Here is a 21744-nt window from a genome sequence, read left to right on the forward strand (position 1 = left end):
TTGAAAATGCACTATTTTCTCCCTGACATTTTCTCAATTCAACATTTTCAAACTAGAATCTTTGGTAAAGGGAATAAAATGTTTTTAATTTAAAATTTAAAAATAATAAATGACTTTAGACTTATCGCTCCTTCTATCTCAGCCTGACCGTATTCTTCTTCGACGGCTTATTACTCTGCCGAACGGCAGAGTGGGTGAGGATCACTTTAAATGTAATAAAGAAAAGGATCATATACCGTCCTTTGTTGTACGCCTGGCACAATCAGCTGTATAGCTTGAGCGCCAGGGTGTAAATTAAAATCAACTTAAACTATCTATTTCGACCTCCCCCCTCTTTTTAGTTACCTAACTGAAGTACGGTTCCTTAATTTATAGTTATGTTGTTTTCTTTGATAACAATTATTTTCTGCAGAAAAGGTGGAATTTAAAGTTTTGAGGAAGGAGGAAGAGCCTAGGAAAATAAGAAATTTGAGGGCCGAAAGGTACACTGAATAACGCATAAGAAACTCAGTTGTAGAGGAGGGGTAAATCCAAACAGTAAACAGTGGGACAGAATCATGAGAGAGGGTGAGGGGGTGAGAATTTTAATATATAAAAGATATGAAGCCTGCTAGTTTGCGGGGTACCCGAAGGAGTCTTCAGGATTCAAATAAGATGGGGGGCTGAAGAAATCTGAACAGCCAACAACAGGCCACACCCCGACCTTTATTTAACCTTTTCTTAAAAGAGTCTTAGGAGACTCTGCTTCTCTCTTCTCTCTTATCTATAGTCGATGGTCCTTCAACCGTTATTCGTATTCTACACCCTCTACCCCCTATCGTGTACATACGGGATTCAACCATTGGTTGGACCGCCGCCGCCCCCGCCGCTCCTAAGGGAGGTTACGAAGAAGAGTTCGTGGCTTAAGAATTTTCATTTCTTCGTTTCTTCGTTTCTTCGTTAAGAGAGACCCCGCGGTATTAATTAGCGAATTAAAGAATCGAGACCTGACGGGATTCTGAGCCAAGCAGCCTTAAGTGGATTAAAAGCCTTGCTTGATCGTTGCTTTTTATTCACAAAGCAAACACTGCAGTCTTCTCTCAAGCATCAATTTTAAGAAACTGGCATTAACGGTCCTGTAAATATATAAATGAGTATTCTGGTAATAATGAAATATGTGTTACTTAACTTGAGCCTTATTTTCTTCAGTAGTCAACAGTTTAATTTTATTCAGATTTCAATATTTTCGATTTCAACTGTTGAAAGTTTTGAAAAATGAAGAAAATTGAATTTCCAGCTGTTAAAAAATGAAGAAATAAGAAGAAGAATATTGAACTGCTGAAAATTGAGTGAAATTGAAAATTTAACTGTTTTTAATTCATATTTCTTGAATTGTAAGGAGTTGAAAATTCAAGTTTCAAATTTCAAGTTTCAAATTTTATATTTTCAACCGTACAAGTGTCATTTTCTCAGTTAAGGGCATGTGATACTTACAGTTTCCCCGGCTTTTTTTCCACAAAAATGAAAATTTTTAAAAACTGAATTCGGAGATGCTATAAAATATCATAACGAACGTCCCCGGACTCTTTTTTGAGGGATAATAACAAAAAAAATTTATTGTGCTAAATAAAAATTGTATGCATATGTATTATTTTGAGGTTACGTCGTTTTTCATCTCTGCCATTCCGATAATCTGGAAATTATTTGTGAAATAAACTTTTTTGATTGCCTGCAAAAAGGGTTAGTTCCGGGAGATTAGTTACTATGTTTACTATGTAGTTAGCATGTTCGCTATCATTTCCCAAATCTTTAAGACAAAATATTGATTATTCTAGAAAAAAAGCCGTCAGAACCTAAAACTGGTAAAATCGATACTAATTCCTAAGCGCTATGCAAATTAATCAGATTTTGCTAAATTAAAACTTTTTTGAATTAAACCAAAAAAAGTATGTGGGGACGTCCGTTAGCATGATCGCTAACATGTCCCAAAATTTTAAAACAAAATATTGATTATTAAAGAAAAAAAGCCGTCGGAACCTAAAACTGGTCGAATCGAAAATTTTCTAAGTATCACATGCCCTTAACAACAGTTTAATTTTCTCCGTTTTCAACAGTTTCATTTTTTCAGATTTCAACAGTTTAATTTTCTTTAGTTTTTAAAAGTTTAATTTTTAACGATCATAAATTTGAAGAGAATTTAATTTTCAACTATTAAGAACTCAAGAAAACTCTATTTTCAACAGCTGAAAATTTAACTTTTGAAAATTAAATTTTCAACTGCTCAAAAATGATAAAAAATTGAAGGAAATTCAACAGTGAAAACTGTAGCAAATTGAAAATTCAACTTTCTTGAATTATCAGAAATTAAAAAAACAATTTTTTCTGAAAATGCAGGAGTTCAAAATTCAATTTTAAATTTTCTTCTATTTTGAACTGTTGAATTTTAATGTTCTTCAGTTTTTAACAGTTTAATTTGTAACAGTTACAAATTCAAAAATATTTAAGTTTCAACTGTTAAAAGCTCAAGAAAATTAAAAATTCATTTTCCAACTTTTGAAAATAAAGAAAATTAAATTGTTAACCAATAAATAACAAAGAAAATCAAAGAAAATGGAATTTTTGAAGCTCGTAGGAAAATGAAAATTTAATTTTCTTCAATTTTCAAGATGTTCAGTCCTGAACAATTCTTATATTTCTAAAAATATAATAAGAACGGGAAAACTTTTATTCTTTATATTATATTTCAAAGAAGGACGTTTCCATAAGGCGTTTATTACCAGCAAAAATTGCAACCATTACAATTTCCTTATTTACATTTATTTACGGTACTTATGGTAGTCTTAGGATGGGCGATCGTCTTTTCCTCCACGGCTACCTACCTTACCTTCCCCTTCCACTGCGCAACGATACTACCCCTCACTGGATACTAAGTTGCTTCAGGCCCACGATGTGATGTCCCCCATAAAGATAATGCATTTGTCTTTTAAATTACCCATTTCCTTGCCATTGAGTTAATCAATAAATTTTCAATCAATTTTCTATTGTTTTTTTCGTTGGTAGAAATGTTGAAAATTTAAGAAAAAAACCGCATTTTTTGAAAATTATTGAAAGATAATATTATTTAAATTAATGATAACTTGATAATCGCTGGGTGATGTTATTGATCCTCAAAGCTTAGTTTTGTAGAAATTGTTGATGTACATTGTTGTCTTTAGAATTTAGAGTCAAGCGAATCGAAAACAATTGACTTGTTTCAAACGTTTTGGCACATAATGGCGATCCTTATCAGTGAGTTTTCTTAAATCTGGGAAAAGTACATCATTTCCTGCAGGTATGCTCTTTTATAATTGAAAGTACTATTCTTAAAAAAAATCTCTTAACGAAGAGCAACTAATGAAAAAACAATTAAAATGTAGTAGGAAAATCCTTTAAGAAAATTTATAAACAAATGTTTTTAAAGTTTTCAGAAAACACTGCAGTCAAAGAAGTCATTTTAAATTATTTTTTAGCGATGTATATTAAATGCCATTTTTTGTATTGAAACCCTTAAACACAGCTTTTTATGTATAAGAGAAATAGTGTTATTTATTGAATTTTTCTGGTGTGATGAGGAATTATATCTGTGAAACTCAAATTTTTTATCTTGAAAGCCGCTCTGTAGTGAAAATACAAAATTTAAAAAAAAAACTTTGTAGCTAAATAATTATTCAAATTTTTTTAAAACTTTTTTTTTCCTTATATCAACGAAAAGTTGATGCCAATTTCTTTCACAGTAGTAGAAATACAGATTGGCGAGGAACATTGTACTTAAAAAAATGTTTCCTCGATTTCTTATACACAAATTTTCCTTTAACAAAGTTTTGTGTCTCTTAAAATATTAAAATTTAAAATTTTCAAAATGTTCATAATTTCAATTTTTTAAATTGAAGTGTACTGAGTTTCTTGTTTTAAAATTATTTCTATGAAAGAAAGCATTTCCAAAATCACACTGTAGTGAAAAATAAATTTGTAAAAAAGAGCATTGTAGTTATATAATTATATAATTTTGCTTTTAATCGATGAGAATTATTTTTGTAAAAATAATAATAATTGTTCGCCGTTAAAAATAATCTTTTTGACGATAAGAAAAGAACATTTTTGAAACAATACTTAAATAATTATTCAACTACAAAGTTTTGTATAATTTCAATTTTTTACCACAGGTTCATTCTCGAGTCAGCACAACCGCATAAAATGTAAACTTTTAGTGTAAATAGCCCTCCACTCCAAATAATTCAAATACAGTCCACTCGTCAAATAAACTTTTTATATTTTTCATTTTAAATTTGAGCCGATTCTTTTATTAATTCTAAAAATTAGAATTGACACCCAGCGCAAGAGTTGATAATTCAATTGCATTAAAAAAAATTTCAATAGTTTAATTTGAAACAGTTCAAAACCGGTGAAAATTGAAATGTCAACTATTCAAAATTGGAGAAAATTGAAAGTTTATTTTTCAGCTGTTAAGAATATAATTACTACCATGAGGAAAATTGGAAATTTAACGGTTGAAACTTAAATTTGTAATTCTTTCAGTTTTAAGAATCTTCATTTTCAACTGTGGAGAATTCAAGAAACTAGTAATTTCAATTGATGAAAATTAAAGAAAAATTAAAATTCAGTTTTCAACCGCTGAAAATTTAACTTTAAAAAATTAAAGAAAATTGAATTTTTAACTGTTGAAGGAGAATAAAAATGAAAGAAAATTTAACTTCTGAGAATTGTAGGAAATCAAAAATTCAATTTTCAAGTTTACTCAGAATTCAACACTTTAATTTTTAACTTTTGAAACTGCTGAAACTCGTAAGAAATTGAATATTAAATTTTTATCAATTTAAAATTAAATTGTCTGCTATTTCAAACTTTTGAACATTCAACTGCTCAAAACTAAATTTTGAGTTCGATTTCCTGCAGCTTTCTTCCGTTTTCAATATTCTTAAATTTCCAGCAGTTAAAAATTCAATTTTCTTCAGTTTTCAACAGCTAAATTTTTAACAATTGAAAATTGAAGAAAATTGAAATGAACTGTTAAAAATTAAATGACTGAAAATCGAAAAAAAGCGAAAAATGTTTCTTTAAATTAATATTGTTACAATGAACTCTAAGTAGGAAATTTCCTTGTAAGAGGAAAAAATCTGATTGTCACCATTTTGGAAAATTTAACTTTTCATGTTTATCAAGCTCCACCCAAAGGGCCACCCTGCTATATAATAATTTTTGCAAAAAGTTCTTTTATATTTTATTTTTAAAAAATTTCTTTGTTGATCTTTTATCTTTTTTCAATATATTTCATTATATCCGGACCCTGAAAAGGGAGTATATATTCATCTAGAGGAAAAAAAGGAACTAGGAAAGAAGACGCTTATCGGTAACGCAACGCTACTCGCGATTTCCTTTCTGTTTGAAAGCACACGGACAGACAGTCAGACAAACAGCCAAGTCGCAGCTTTGTACCATTGGGCTTTCTCACTTTTTATTTTACTTCGTCGACAACGCAGCCGAAACGACGCCACCTGACTCCTGACTAAACACTGATAACGCGCCCCGAGAATTTCTTTGCATGTTATAAACATACGTAATCGTACACAAATAAGATTAGCATACGACTCAGCGTACGGGATTTGCAAAAGACACATGGGGCTAAAGCACCAATGGGTTCTTCCTTCATATTGTACCTTTTTCCCCTTTTCCACCCTTTTTGCCAGCTTCCTTTCAAATCACTTGTATTTATTAGACTTGAAAATAGGGTCGTTGGATGAATTTTAGATAATACATTTTTTAAATACTTTAGTAAAAAAAAATTTGGGTTATCCAAATTTCCGCCCTGTAGGATATCCCTAGAATATTCAAATTTCCGCCTTGTAGAATATACCTGGGATATCAAATTTTTCGTTTTGTAGGATAACCCTAGAATATCCCTGGAATATCTAAATTTCTGGCTTGCAGAGTATACTTGGAATATTCAAATTTCCGCATTGTTGAATATACCTGAGATATCCAAATTTCCGCCTTGTAAGATATCCCTGGAATATCCAAATTTCATTCCTGTAGGATATACCTGAAAAATCTAAATTTCCGCATTATAGAATATATCTGTGATATCCAAATTTTCGCCTTGTAGGATATACCTGAGATATCCAAATTTCCGCCTAGTAAGATATCCCTAGAATATTCAAATTTCATTCCTATAGGATATACCTGAAAATTCCAAATTTCCGCATTATAGAATATATCTGTGATATCCAAATTTCCGCCTTGTAAGATATCCCTAGAATATTCAAATTTCATTCCCGTAGGATATACCTGAAAAAACAAAATTTTCCGCATTATAGGATATACCTGTGATATCCAAATTTCCGCCTTGTAAGGTATCCCTAGAATATCCAAATTTCTGCCTTGTAGGATATACTTGAGATATCCAGATTTCCACATTTTATCATATACCTGGGATATCAAATTTTTCGTTTCGTAGGATATCCCTGGAATATCAAAATTTCCGTCACATAAATTATACTTAGAATAATCAACTTTCCGCATTGTAGAATATACCTGGGATATCCACTATTCCACCTTGAGAGATATCCCTAGAATATCCAAATTTCATTTTTGTAGGATATACCTGGAAAATCCAGATTTCTTTATTATAGGATCTACATGTGATATCCAAAATTACGTTCTGTAGTATATACCTTGGATATCTAAATTTCCGTCTTGTAAGATATCCCTAGAATATCCACATTTCCGCATTGTAGGATACACCTGAGATATCCAGATTTCCGCCTTATAAGATATCCCTAGGATATCCCTGGAGTATCCAAATTCCAGTCCTGTAAGATATACCCAGGATATCCAAACTAATTTATTTTCTAAGCAAAATGTACAGTTTTCTAACATAACTTGTAAGAAATATTTAAAATGTACTTTACTCTTTATTAAAAATACTATTCTCTAGTCTATAAACTATTTATTTGTATACATTCTTTTTACTTAAAAAAATCGTACTTAAGAATTCAAAGATTTTGGTAGAAAATTCAACTCTTAAACTAATCTCTCGGTTGAGGTTTTAGCTATTTTTTTGGTAATTCAGCTTTCTTGATTCAACTGGTTAGAAGTTTTACTGCTTTATTAAAAATTAATTTTTTGTTGAAGATTTCTGTTTCCGATTGAACAGTTAACTTTTTTGTTAAAAAAAATTTTTTTCTTCAAAATTAATTCTTTTGACTGCAAATATAACTATTGCAGTTTTGTTTAATAATAGATATTTTTAAATAAAAATTTATCATTGTCAGTTAAAATGTTATTATTTGTTCAAAAATGTAATTTTTTTAACATTCAATAAATTTGTTAAAGTCATTTCGGGTTAAAAATTAATTTTTTGGTAGAAAATAACTCATCTTGGTTGAAAATTCATCCATTTCGGACCAAAATTAATTTTTTTAGTTCTGGATTCGTCTATTTAGTTAAAAAATCTTTTTTTTTATTCAGTTAAACTATTTTAGTTTTCAATTAAGTTACTTTTTGTTGGAAATATCTACATAAAAACTATTTTTGTAGACGCCTTTAGTTATTTGGTTGAAAATAAACTATTTTGTTAAAAATTTATTTTTTATAATTTGAAAATTTAACTGTTTCACATAAAATTCTTATTTTTAGTTAAAAAATTCAAGAATTTGGTTGAAATTTTGTTTATGTTGTCAACTAAACATTTTTTTAAGTCGGCCTTTTGGTTTGAAAATTCGTCTCCTTTTATATAAATTATATATCTTTTTATTAAAAATTTAAATATTTGCCTGTTCCGTTTGAATTAGGCTGTTTGAGATTAAAAATAAAAATCTTCTCTGATTGAAATATTAACTGTAAGATTCTCCTTTAAAAATTAATTTTTTTTTAATTCATTTACTTGGTTAAGGTGGAAATTTTTCTTTAAAAGTCCATTTTTTTAAGATGCAAAACTTTAATTAAAAATTATCCTTTTGGTTGAAAATTGAACTACTTTGTTGAAAATTTATGTTTTTTTAAACATCCACTTTTTAACTGAAAATTAAATTATTATATTTTTGATTAAAAGTTTAACTGTTTCGTTGAAAATATGTTTTTCTTAATGTTGAAAATTTAATTATTTTATTATTTTCACAACGTTTTTACTTGAAGTATTAAATATACAATTGAAAAAATCTTTTGGGGCAAATTATCTTTCAATTTAATTAGAATTTCTAATTACTATCTCTACAGATGAGTTCCTTTCTGCATTAAGAATCAAACGATATAAAAACTAATTTTTTGTGAAGAATGTATATATACTATTTCTTCAACAGTATTTATCCAGATTTCTAAAAGAAATCTCTGTAGATAGGATAATTTATATTAAATTGTCCCTGAATTAAATAAAAGTTCCTAATGGCCATTTGCACTTATGAATTAGTAATTTCATTGCGATTCCGACGACGTGAAAAACTAATTTTCACTAAAAATGTAGATAGAACCTTTTTTTGGAAAGGAGTACGAGTAGGTAGTAGGTAGGTCTCCATGAATCTGGTTTACTACGTATCGTTTCGCAAAACTCATTTGACGTGGGCTTCCTTCAGGCAAGGGTGGGTGGTTGAAAGAGTCAAGAAAGGAAGAAACGAAGGGTGGGTTTATATTCAGTTCAGTTCAGTTTCGCTTATACAGTACTCTACAATCTGGTTGATGATAGAACTTAATAAAACAAATCCCGCCGTGTAAACAGTCGGAGAGACGAGTCGACGTCATTCAGACAACAGAATTACAGCCCGAATCTGCCAAGGTTGGAATAGAGAAGAACCGTGCTATCGCACTCGAATACCATTAGATAAGATCAATATTGTTCGAAATACAACAGAACTTTTAGGCGTAACTTTAACGCGCCTCTCCATTTATACCGCTAATATCCTTCCAAAATCATCTCTCTCGCGCGCTCTCTCTCTCTCTCTCTCTCTCGCTCTCTCTTTATCTCTTTAAGTAACTTTATTCATCCGCTCTTCATCGTAGACGAAACTTTCATTTTTTATACTTTCAACATTCACTATAGAACTTATACTTCACCAGTCAAATATATCTATTCTATTTCAAATTTTAATTCAACATTAGTCCATAAACCGATATTTAAGTAGTCCAGTCGAGATTTTAATAATTTACTTTAATTATAATTGTAATTTAATCCAACAAGGAGCGATCGCGAGATGTGCGTCGCCGATTTAACTGGGGCGTTACAAGGAGCGATTAGATTAAAATCCATTAGGTGTGTCTTTTTTTGATCTAATGGGCCTAAGTTTCCAAAATATCGAGGTTCAAGTAGTTACGCTTTCGATTTTCATGTAACCCTGTGAAGTCGCATTCGAATCGGCGACGCACATCTCGGGACCTCTCCTTGTAAGTCAACCATAATCCGAGTTCCACCCCGAAAATAAATTCGCAAACGTCACTTTTGATATAGAAAAAAATATTTCGATAGTTTTGTAAACTTAATCCAGGTGTAGATTCCGAAAGCTATAACTACTCTCGTTCTCGGAACGATCTATCCCGATGCATATATAGTTATGCGTCGCTCGACTCGTCGCGTCATTTTCTACAACGCCAGAAGACGTTCGAATTGGGAAAATCACTTCACTTTACAATAACTCAAATTTTAATACATATAATCTAATTTAATCTAACAAGGAGAGATCGGGAGATGTACATCGCAGATTCGACTTGGGATTTACAGCGAACGACTAGATTAAAATCCATTAGGTTCGTATTTTCTTGGATCTAATGGGCCGTAGTTTCCAAATATCGAGGTTCGAGTATTTACGCTTTCAATTTTCATGTAACTCTGTGAAGTCACATTCGAATCGGCGACGCACATCTCGCGACCTCTCCTTGTAAGTCAACCGGAATCCGAGTTCCACCCCACGAGTAAATTCGCAAATGTCACTTTTCTTATAGAAAAAAATGTTCCAAAAGTTTTGTAAACTTAGTCCAGGTGTAGATTCCGAAAGCTATGACTACTATCGTTCTCGGAACGATCTATCCCGATGCATATGTAGTTAGTTATGCGTCGCTCGACTCGTCGCGTCACTTTCTACATCGCCAGAAGACGTTTGAGTTGGGAAAATCACTTCACTTTACAATAATTCTAATTTAAATACATATAATCTAATTTAATCTAATAAGAAGAGATCGGGAGATGTGTTTCGCTGATTCGACTGGGGCTCTACAATGTGAAAGTGCATCAAAGTAAATAAGGTGCGTATTTGTTTCGATCCAATGTGCCTTAGTTTCTGAAATATCGAGGTGCGAGTATTTACGCCTTTGATTGTCATGAACATTTTACCATGCAAAGCCTATTCGAATCGGCGACGCACATCTCGAGACCTCTCCTTGTAAGTCAGCCAGGATCTGAATTCCAACTCGCAAGTATTAACCAAAATATCTTTGTTTTTGCTGTCTCGCCCCCTATTTTCTTTCGCTTGTTGCAAAATTAATTTAGAAATTTTTTATCAATTTAAAACTTGTATATTCTTGCATCAGCTATGACTTATATAGGGTAGTTTTTCACTTTTATGGGCATCATTCTGAATAAAATTATGGTAAAATTATTTTCAGTGATGCCTACCATCATACAAAAAATAATTAACACTTATTAGTGTGTTAAGGCTTTGGGCTACGGGTCAAACATTTTTTTTTTAATTGATAAGAAATTGAACAATTATTTTTACATCAGATATGCGTAATAGGAGGTGAGACAACAAAAATTTTTTGGGCCACCCTAGTGGCCACTGACCGTACACACTGGAAAATTCATGGATATTTTTTAAGATCGGATAAACTCCGGAAAGTTATGAAGAATTTTACGTTGAACGAGAACTTTGTTTAATTTCCAATAAAAAACTTTATAGCTTATACAATAGTGTGGTAAGTTTTAATTTCAACAGCAGATTTTCTAATGGTAGAAAATACCTTCTTTCTATTTTTTTAAGAAACTTCCACCTTTTTCTCATTTTTTCGCTTACCGGAAAATGACCGGAATGAATAGAACCCAATAAAAAAATTAAACTATTTTTTGTTCAAAATTTTAATATTTTGTTACAAAAATCGTCTACTTGGAAAAAAAATTCATCCTTTATGGTAGAAGTCATATTTTTTTAGTCGAAAATGAGCCTTTTTGTTAAAAATTCAAGTTTCTGTTAAAAAATTTCGCTTTTTGCTGAAAGTCAAAATATATGATTGAAAATTCATCTTTATGGGTTCGAAAATGATCTTTCTTGTTGAATATTTACATTTGAAGGTTTATAATTCAAATTTTTTTTAAAAAATTTATTTTTCGGCTTAAAAATTTAACGATTTTTTTTAATTTAATTTTTTTTCAAATCATATTTTTTTATTGAAAATTTAAACATTTTGTTAGAAAAATCGGTTGTATGGATAAAAAATCATCCTTTATAGCAGGAAATTCATTTTCGTTTGTCGATAGTGAACATTGTGTTAAAAATTCAACTTATTTGTGAAAATTTTTTTATTTTTTATCGAAAATTGACCAATTTTGCTAAGCATTCGTCTTTTTGCCAGGAAAATTCGTCCTTTTTGATTGAAAATTAATATCTTGTGATGGAAAAGTTATCCTTTTTAATTTGCAAAATCATTATTCTGGCTTGAAAATTATATTTTGGGTTGAAAATTTATTTTTTATGTAAAAATTGAATTATCTTATAAAAAAAATGTTTTTAGTTTTAAAATCAAACTAGTGGGTTAAAAATGGAACTGCTTTTGGTTGAAGTTGAATCTTTTTTGTTTGTAACCTTCGATTTTCAAAAAACTAAATTTTTTAAATCTCGAAATTTTATAGAAAATTAAATCGATTTCAATTTCTTATTTTTATTGATTATTTTTTTTGTTTAATTTTGTGGAATTATTCCCCTCTCAAGACTCTTTAAATCCAAAGTTAGCGGAAAATTAACTTTTTGTTGAAAATTTAAGTTTTTTTAAGTAGAAAATTCGTCTGTTTAGTTTAAAAATGATAGGAAATTCAACTGTTTCGTTGAAAGTAAACTTTTTGTTAAAAAGTTAATATTTTTGGTATGGAAATTCAACCATTTGGTTTGAAATTCATGTATTCTGTTAAATATTTAAGTATTTTTATTGAATGTTCAGACTTTGTCAAAAAATAATTTTTTTTTCAATTTAACTCTACAGTAGAAAATTCTTCTTTTTGGTTTGAAAATGGGAGAAAATTAACTATTTGGTTAAAAATTAACTTTTTCTTAAACTAGTATTTTCGGTATGAAAATTCAACCATTTTGTTGAAAATTTGTTCTCTTGGATTAAAAATTTACTTTTTTCAGTAAAAAAATGCATATTTTTTAGGGAAAAAATATAACTGTTTGGTGAAAGAAAGTGGCTAAAAAATCCTACTTTAACTATTGCCTGTTATTTTTAAAATTAATTTTTTATGAATTAGTTGTTATTAATTAATTTGTTGTCAATTATTATTTAATCATCAGTTATTTCGATTTTTACTTATTTTTATTAGTTATTTCAGTAGTTATTTAGTAAGTTATTTATAGTTATTAGATCATTATGTTGATTTTCAAACTTTAAAATTGAGAAAGTGCAAAAAGTTACTTTTTAGGTTACTTGAAATTACTTTATAAAGCAACTGTAACTAGTTACTCAAAAAAGTAACTAACCCCACACTGTTCTATCCTTTATCAAATATAAGAGTCCTCCTTTCAAGCAAAAACAGCGTACATTTCTCCTTTTGTATTTTCACGATCAATATTTATTTTTCTCTCAATGTCAACACATTGTGGATGTTTTCTAAACATAAAGAGATAGAAAAACACAAAAAACTACTACATTCACTCAAGTGATAACAATTGATTGTTTTCCAGGGTTTGGAAAAATAAACGGTCGTCGTCGCGACTTTGTTTTTTTTTAACCTTAAACTTGTTGCGAAGCTAGCAGTTTTCGAATTCTTGTAATTTTGAGAAAAAAGTTAATTTTGGAATTGTCTGGAATTGCAGGCGAGCTCACTATTCGCAGCCCTAAAACAGCAGCAGTCTCGAGAGAGGGAGAGAGAAGGAGCAAGAGAAAAGGAAAGGCCGCCGCCGCGAAGTAGAGAAAGAGGGCCGAGTGGGCCCGATAGTGGTGATCAACAAGAACTCACGATCGAGTACCAAAGCAATGGAAAGCTCAGTCCCGCTGGGCACGCACTGACATCAGCACCCATGACCCAGCAAAAGCAACCAATCATCACGCAACAGTCGCAACAACCCAGTTCGGGGGCGCCAGGTCTCCAACCAAGTCCGCACCAAAGTCCACCTGCCCCGCAGAGAGGCTCACCTCCAAATCCCACTCAGGGTCCGCCTCCAGGTCAATATTCATTTTTTAAACCTCTTTCTCACTCACTTTTTTATTCCCAAATCAATAATTAGTCACTTTATTTTATTAAAAAGTCACTTTCTTCAATATATTAAAGCAGAGAACCCTTGGAAACCACTGAATTCAATGGAGCATTCTTTAATTTGTAATTACCTTTAATTCAATATGAAGACTTTTTCATTCTCTTTGAATTTTTTTGAATTCTCTAAATTAAAAAAATATATAATTCAAACTCATTTAATGCAATTAATTTTTTTAATATTAAATTATTATTAATTTATTAATTTTTTGTGAGATGCTTTTAATTCACCTTGCCTTTTAATCAATTTCATGGAATTTTTCACATTCACCTAAATTCTGTTGAATTCACCCGAAATTATTTTCACTCCCATTTTAGTCAATTTCATGTAATTTTATTATTTTATTTTTATGAATAAGATCAGTTTCTTATTTACAAATTCTATTCACTCACATTTATCCGTATTTAAAAAAATTTTAATTTGATTCATTCAATCAAATTTTTTAATAATCAATTATTATTAATTATTTATTGTTATTTTTTTTATATGCTTTCAATTTACCTTGTATTTTTATGCATTTTATTGGATTTTTCTCATTTCCTTTAAAGTTCTCTAAAGTCATTCGCATTTTTTTAATAATTAATTTTTTTCCTAGAATTTTTTTTTCAACTGGTGCATCTCATCTGAATTCTTTTGTATTCAACCTGAATTCGTTTCACGCCCATTTTACTTAATTCGATGAAAATTCTGTTTTTTTAGTTCTCATGAATATCATCTGATTCTTATTTACAAATTCTATTCAATCCAATTTATCTGATTTTTGTACTTAACCTGAAGTATTTTAAACTCCCCTTGTATTGTGAAGTATTACATCAAATTATTTTAAATTCCATTGAATTTTCCCATCAAATTATTTTAAATTCCATTGAATTTTTACAAATTTATATAATTAAGATTTAATTAATTCAACAATTTTTTAAAATAATAGATTATTATTATTAGTAATTCTTTATTTTTATTTTATACATTTTTTTGTGAGCTGCTTTTAGTTCACCTGGTATTTTTATGTATTTTATAGAATATTGGTCATTTCTTTTAAATTTCTTTAAATTCGATGCCAGTTTTCTTAATTCATTAATTGTTTTATTAAAAAATTTTTTTAACTGATTCAATTCATGTAAATTCTGTTAAATTCAAACTGAATTCTTTTCACTTCTATTTCACACAATGTGACGGAGTTTTTTTTTATTTCTTATTGATTTTACCTGATTCTTATTTACTAATTCTACTTACTCCCATTTATCTGTTTTTTTTTAATTCACTATAAATTATTTTATATTCAACTTGTATTATTAGGCATTTCATCAACTTCTTTTGAATTCCCTTGAATTTTTGCAAATTTATTTCAAATTTATTTCAAATTTAATTAATCCAATGAATTTTTTAATATTACTATTTTTAATATTACTAGTTTTTTAGGTGAGATGCTTTCAATTCAGCTTGTATTTTTTTTAATTCTCATGCATTTTATCAGATTCAATTATTGTTTCAATTTTTCATTTTATTTTAATTAAATAATAAATCATTTCTATTGAAAATTTTAATTTAAGTATTTAAAAAAGAAATAAATGAATTTTAATTTTTTTATGCTTAATTTTTTCTGTGAGATGCTTTGAATTCACCTTGTATTTTTTAGAAATTTCATCAACTTTTTCTCATTTCGATTAAATTTATCTAAATTGACTTCCATTTTTTTAAACTCTTTGATTATTATTTAATTATTATTTAATTAGTAATAGCATGAGTATTAATTCTTTATAATAATTGAATTAATTTGTTTATTTTGTGTTCAATTCATCGAAATTCTTTTTAATTCCTTTGCATTTTTGCAAATTTAATTTAAATTCAATTCAATCCATTTTTTAAACATTAAATAATAATTACTAAAAATAATAATTCTTAATTTTTCAGATGCTTTCAATTCGCCTTGTATTTTTTTAAATTCCTAAAAATTTCATCGGATGCTTTATTACTACGATTTATCTCAATTCAGTTTAATTAATTAATTTAATTATTAATTTGATCAAATTCTCTTGAACTCCGATGGATTCTTCAAAGTCCACCCAAATTTCACTTATTGTTTTTTTAATTTATTTGGAATTCACCCTAAATGTGTACAAAGTTATCCTGAAATCTTTTAAATTCTTTGAGCTTGTCTTCAGTTTTTGCAATTTTATTCAAAATCTCTTGAATTTATCTTAAATTCCATTAAATAATATTTTATTTATTTTGATGCACATTTAAGTCTTTGAAATTCAATTTGAATTTTCACGCATTTGATCAATTTATTTTAATTTTGTCTAAATCTATTCAAAAATTGTTAAATTGAATGAATTAAAAAAAATCGAATTGTTTTCAATTCATTCGAATTTTGTATGAATTTGATCAATTTCTTCTGATTTTTCCTTCAATCCTTCTGAATATACTAGAATTTTATTTTATTCTTTTTTATTTTGTTTAATTCACCTCAATTCTTTTGAATTTACCTTGAATTCCCTACGCTCTCATTTTAACCAACATGATAAAAAAAATTTGCATTTTTTGTAAATTTGTTGAATGGTATTTTTCTAAAATAACTACATTTTAACTGAAATCAAGGAAGTATTTTAGATCCTAAAAATATAAAGCCATTATTTTCATTTATTTGGATTTCATCCTAAATTCTTATTAATTTATCCTGAATAATTTTGAATTCTTTGGAATTCTCTTAAATTATTTTCAGGTCTCCTGTATTTCTTATGAATTTACTTGAATTCTTCTAAATTCACTCACCTTGATTTCTTAAGGAATTCATCAAATTCTTTTGAATTTGGAATAGATTTTCAATTAGTAATAATTTATTAACTTCTATTTATCAGAATTTATTTTAAAAAATTTAATCTAAACCTTTCTCGTCCATTCACTTGAATTATATTTAATTTGTCTTGAATTCCTATGAATTTCATCGACTTTTTTTTAATTTACCCTGAATTCTTTTAAATTCTCTTGAATTTTGTTTAATTCTACCTTGAATTCTCAGACATTTTATCCCATTCTTTTGTATTCCCTTGAATTTTCTTAAATACATTTCAGATTTAATTCTTCTGAATTCACTCATACTTTATTTAATTCATTGTTTAAAAAAAAATCAATTCAAATAAATTCTTTTAAATTGAATAACTTTAGGAGGCCAGCTGGGGGGACCACTACCCTCGCAAACATCTTCGCAGATGATGTTGAATCCTGCGAGTGGTCTGCATCAAATGCAACAGCTCCTTCAACAACACATTCTTAGTCCCACACAATTGCAGTCATTTATGCAACAACACACACTTTACCTCCAGCAACAGCAACATCATCAGGTAACATTATTATTTTGTCTAATCTGGTATTGAAGACCAACTTCGTCACATTTTTTCGAAAATAGTAATAATTTACTCGAAATAGTAATCCGGAGTAATCCAAGTAATCCAGTGAATTTATTTCTTGAAGAGGAATTTTAACAATTTTTGAAAGAAAATTCTGTCGAAGTTCGATTTCAACATTTTTGAAAAATATTTATATTAATATATTCGTAATATAAGGATTTGTTAAATTAAAAATATGGTTCCGGTTACAAATATTCAATTTTAAACCTATTCAATTAAAAAAATTTAATTAAGAAAAAGACTAATTATTTAATATTTGGCAATATTTGACTGTTTATTTAATATGAGTAAATTGGAGCGAAATATTTGAAAGTAAATAATTTTAATCTAAATTATTTGACAAAGAAACCTTCGAATCGTTAGAATTTGAAAGATATTTTTGACTTTTAACATTAATATTTTAATTGTTCTATTTAAAAAATGTTTAATTTTTAAGTGAAATTGATTAATTTTGAATTTTATTTATAGAAACAATTAATTTTTAACAGATAGTCATTTCTTTTTGCTAGTAATTTAAACGAAGTGAGTGCATTTTTTCATAACTTCTAAAATAAAAATTTTAATGAAAAAGAAAAATAAAATAAATGGAATTTCTCCTACAGTTTCTAGAAAATCAATCCTATGACTCTTAAGAAACTTTTTTTTATTGTTTTGAAGTCTTTTACAATTTTTAAAAAACTTCTACATTTTTTCTTTTAAATCTGCAAAAAATCCAGATTTTGTTTTAAATTAGATGTGTTCAGTTGTTATTAATGAATCCAAATTTAAAAAAATATTTTTGTAAATTTCCAGTATTTTCTAAAAATGGTATAGAAAATCCAATTGATTTCCAAAGATATTTAGAAGTTTTAAAGAAATTTCAAAATAGTTTTGAATTTGAAAACATTTAAAACAACTTCTAAATATCTTAAGATTTTGAAATAAAATTTTAAGGCTTTTCAAGGATTTCTAAACTATTTTAAATGAAAATAATGTAACTTTAGAATAGAGTTCGATTTTAAAAATTTTATTGACCGTACAAAATTTTTGCAATTCGGGGGAAAACCGGTAAATGACAAGGAAGTTTTTTTAAAAATTAAATGATAGCCCGTCTCTTGTAATCCACTTGTAATCCTTGGTAATGTAATTGAGATCTGAATTAAATCACTTGTAAGGCGGAGTAATCCGGATAATCCAATTATAATCCTAGGAAATCATAGACAATACTCTTGTAATCCAATTTTAATCCCAGGTAATCCACTTATAATCTACTTGTAAACCTGCGCGGTCCAGTTTTTGATCTTGTTGTTACACACTTTTCCAAAATAATCCACTTTTAATTGATTATTATCCGCAGTAATCCACAGATAATCCTAGACAATCCACTTGTGATCTTAGGTAATCCGCTTGTAATCCTAAAAAATCTACCTGTAATCCACTTAATTTTCTCTGTACTGTACTTGTAATCTGAAGTAATTCAAAAGATCAGCGTGTACTCCATTTTTAATCCTATGTAATGCAATTGTAATCCTGTGTAATCCATATACAATACACTTATAATCTGGATTAATCCAATGAATTAGGAGTAATTAATTTTTAATCCTAGAGAATCTTGTAATCCAAAGTACTCAATTTGTAATCCGAAGTTCTCCACCTCTGATAAACCGAATTTATAGTTGTTGTTTCCCCCTCGCATTTCTTCGGTTAATAAAAAACTCAAAAATGTTTTTAAAAAATGGCAGGTTTTGTTACTTTTCAAAAAGTGTTTTCTTTTTAAAATAAAAACATTAAAACTGCAATTATGATTTAGAACAGAGCATTTTTGAAAGGATTACATTTTTGAGTTAGGACATGGAAATTAAAAAAAAATGTATAATTTTTAGACCGGTAAAATAAAAAATTTACCTGGAGAAATCCGATAAATCATCGGAAATTTTAAATTATCTGTCGCGTAGACACTCTGATTACTTCTGAAATTTTGGAATATCTTGATATTTTTCACAGGACTCTTCAGCCGAGCATGTGTCAAACCAAGAGCGTTTCGGCTACTTTTCATCCCTCAAAAACGTAAGTAGAAAATGAAAAGTTAGTTCGGCAATAGCTACCAATTCTGTACTCCTGCCTGAGCTAATTTTAACGTTTTTATAAATTTCACGACTCATTTTATAAAACGAAACTTTTATAAGACTTGAAACACTCGGCTTTCTTTAGATTCAACATTTACCCTTGACAACAGTCCTCGCGTCCCCCAACCAATCAGTAATTCTAATTATAAAAGGCACGATCATAACGAGACCTCTTTCTCTAGACTGTAGAGAGCAGAGAAGGGAGAGGAAAAATATTTAGGGAGCGGCGCAAAGAAATTAATTGAACCATTATTTAAGAAAGCCGAGCAATTGTTAATTTGAGAATCAAATCGAATGGCCAGAGTTACAGAATACTCAGCGATCCAAGTTGATTGATATTTCCCATGAAAGTTTTAGCACTTCAATTCCTGGCATTTTAGTATTCAGAATCAACTTTAAATAGAATCTTATTCATTAATTTGATCAACCAATTATTTGAACAATAAATGAATTCTTCTTTAGGTAGGTAAACAACTACAAAAATGTTGCGCTAGCTCTAAAGAACGATTTTTTTTATAGAAATCTTGAGATCCCAAGTTTTCCTACTCACTCTACTCTTCCCTCTCCTCACTTCAATATTTGTTTCCCCTCCTTCCCAAACATCCTCCTTTACTTCCCTTTCTCCTCAATTTCCCAGATAACACTCCCTTTCCCCTACTTTCCTTCCCTAGTCGTCAATTTCCCCTTTTTGCTTACCCCACTGCCCTACCCACACTCACTACCTACTAATCTTCACTACCCTACTCACCCTCAATACCCTACTTGTCTACCCTTCACTTCACTCAATGCCTACTCTTATTTCCAATCATTTTGCCTACTACCCCTCACTTACTCTCCCTAATTTCCCTCACTTTGTCTTCTTATACTCCCCTCATTTACCATTAGTTTCTCATATTTTCCCTCCAGTTATTTACCTGACAACCCCTCCGCTCACTTCCCCTCTCTCACTCACTTCTCCCCCTCTCCTTGTTTCCCCTCATTTTCCCTACTCTCCTTTTTTTCTTATCACTTCCCCTATCTCCTGTCTTTATTTCCCCTTAATCCCCGCACTTTTTCATTTCTCTATTCCCCTCACTTTCCTTACTTTCCCAATCCTATTAACCCTCATTCATATTAATTTTCCCTAGTTTCGGTCTCCTCACGTCCACTACCTTCCCCTTTTTATTTGCTCTACTGCCCCTTTTGCTTACTTTTCTTACTTCCCCTCCTCTCAATTTCCACAACTGCCCATACTTTCCCTCACTTCCCCTACTACCCCTCACCTGGCTTTCCCAACATTTCCTTCCTTCATTTCCCTTCATCCCCCTTACTCCCCCTTTTCTCAATTCCCCTAAATGCCCATACTTCCTCTCACATAGTTTCCTCTCACTTTCCTTAATTCCCCTCCCCTCATTTCCCATTACTTCTTCTATTGCCTCTCCTCTCACTCGCCTTCTCGTTTCCTCACTACCAACACTTCCCCCTCCTATTCCTTTTCCCTCCTTCTCCCCTAATTTCCTCTCACTTTTCTACTTCCCATCTGATTATTTCTTCTCCCGGGGATGAAGATCAACAATATATTTGAAGGTTTCAGTTATGTCAAATCAAACTTTTACCAACAAAGTTAATTTTCGGCCAAAAAGTTCATCAAAATAGTTAAATTCTCAACAAAATAAGATTCATTTTTAACTAATTGTATTTTTAACCAAAAAGATTCAATTTTTACCAAAATAGGCGAATTTTCTACATCACAGTTTCATTTATTGAATCTAAGATATCAATTTCAAACAAGAAGAATAATTTTCTACAAAGGAGATGAATTTTGAACTACTATGATAAATCTTCAACAACAAAAATTAATTTTTAACTAATTAGTTTCAACTTTTAACCAAGGAAATGAATTTTCAACTAGAAAAGATTAATTTTTAACAAAATAAGTTAAGAGCTAACCAAATAGCTGCATTCTTAAATGAAGATATGAATTTTTATCCAGAAACGATAAATTTTTGACAACAACTTTAAATTATGATATTTCAACGAAAAAATATTTTATTTTTAACAAAAAAAGAAGAAATATCTACCAAAAGATACAAATTTTTAAGTATCTTTTAAAATACTTCAAGTTATTCCTAAAATTTGTAAAACATCTTCAAAAACTAAAGTAACTGCTCTTTAAACTTCTAGACTTTTTAGAAATTTTTAGAAATCTTTAGAAACTTTTTAAATTCCTTTTGAATTTTCTTTAAAAATTGACTTTTTAAAATAAAAAATTAATAAACAGTTTTGTTTTTCTATTTTTTTTAAACCTTTCAAAATTCTTGAAAAACTACAAAACTCTAATTGGAAATTTAAAAAAATAGTCATTTCGTTTTGATTTTTGTTTGGGTCTTTTAAAATTGCTAATTATGTTTGAAATTCTTTTTAAAAATTCTTATGGCTTTTTAAATGATTCGAATTTTTCCCATAATTTTTTTGAATTTTTTCTCAAAATCGTCTGAATGTTTTCTAAATTTTTATAAATATTTCTAAGTCTTCTTAAATTTTCATTAAAAATTAATTTCTTAATATAAAAAATCATTTGCATTCTTATCAGGAGTTTTAAGCATCTTCTTTATTTCCTTCAAACCTTTCGAAACTCTTAAAAAGCTTCTAAATTTTTTGTTCGAAATTCTCAATAACACAGGCCGACAAAATTTGACAAAGGTCCGGAACCAGAGACCAGACCTAGTATACCCGAAGGTTCTTGCTGCGCTGAATCCGAATCCGACCTCAGAA

General features: G+C 29.2%; 1 protein-coding gene across 3 annotated transcripts in view; it reads left to right on the top strand.

Annotated features, from left to right (window-relative positions):
* The window catches only part of LOC117167712 (forkhead box protein P1), a 421480-nt gene that overhangs the window by 349135 nt on the left and 50601 nt on the right, over nt 1-21744 (top strand). For all 3 annotated transcript variants that reach the window (XM_033352848.1, XM_033352850.1, XM_033352851.1), the window contains 3 exons: nt 13041-13389; nt 16644-16819; nt 18869-18931. In XM_033352848.1, the coding sequence (XP_033208739.1) occupies nt 13041-13389; nt 16644-16819; nt 18869-18931 (588 nt within the window). The remainder of the gene's footprint in view (nt 1-13040; nt 13390-16643; nt 16820-18868; nt 18932-21744) is intronic.

The sequence above is a fragment of the Belonocnema kinseyi genome, chromosome 2 (genome assembly GCF_010883055.1).
Source record: "Belonocnema kinseyi isolate 2016_QV_RU_SX_M_011 chromosome 2, B_treatae_v1, whole genome shotgun sequence".
Classification (NCBI taxonomy): domain Eukaryota; kingdom Metazoa; phylum Arthropoda; class Insecta; order Hymenoptera; family Cynipidae; genus Belonocnema; species Belonocnema kinseyi.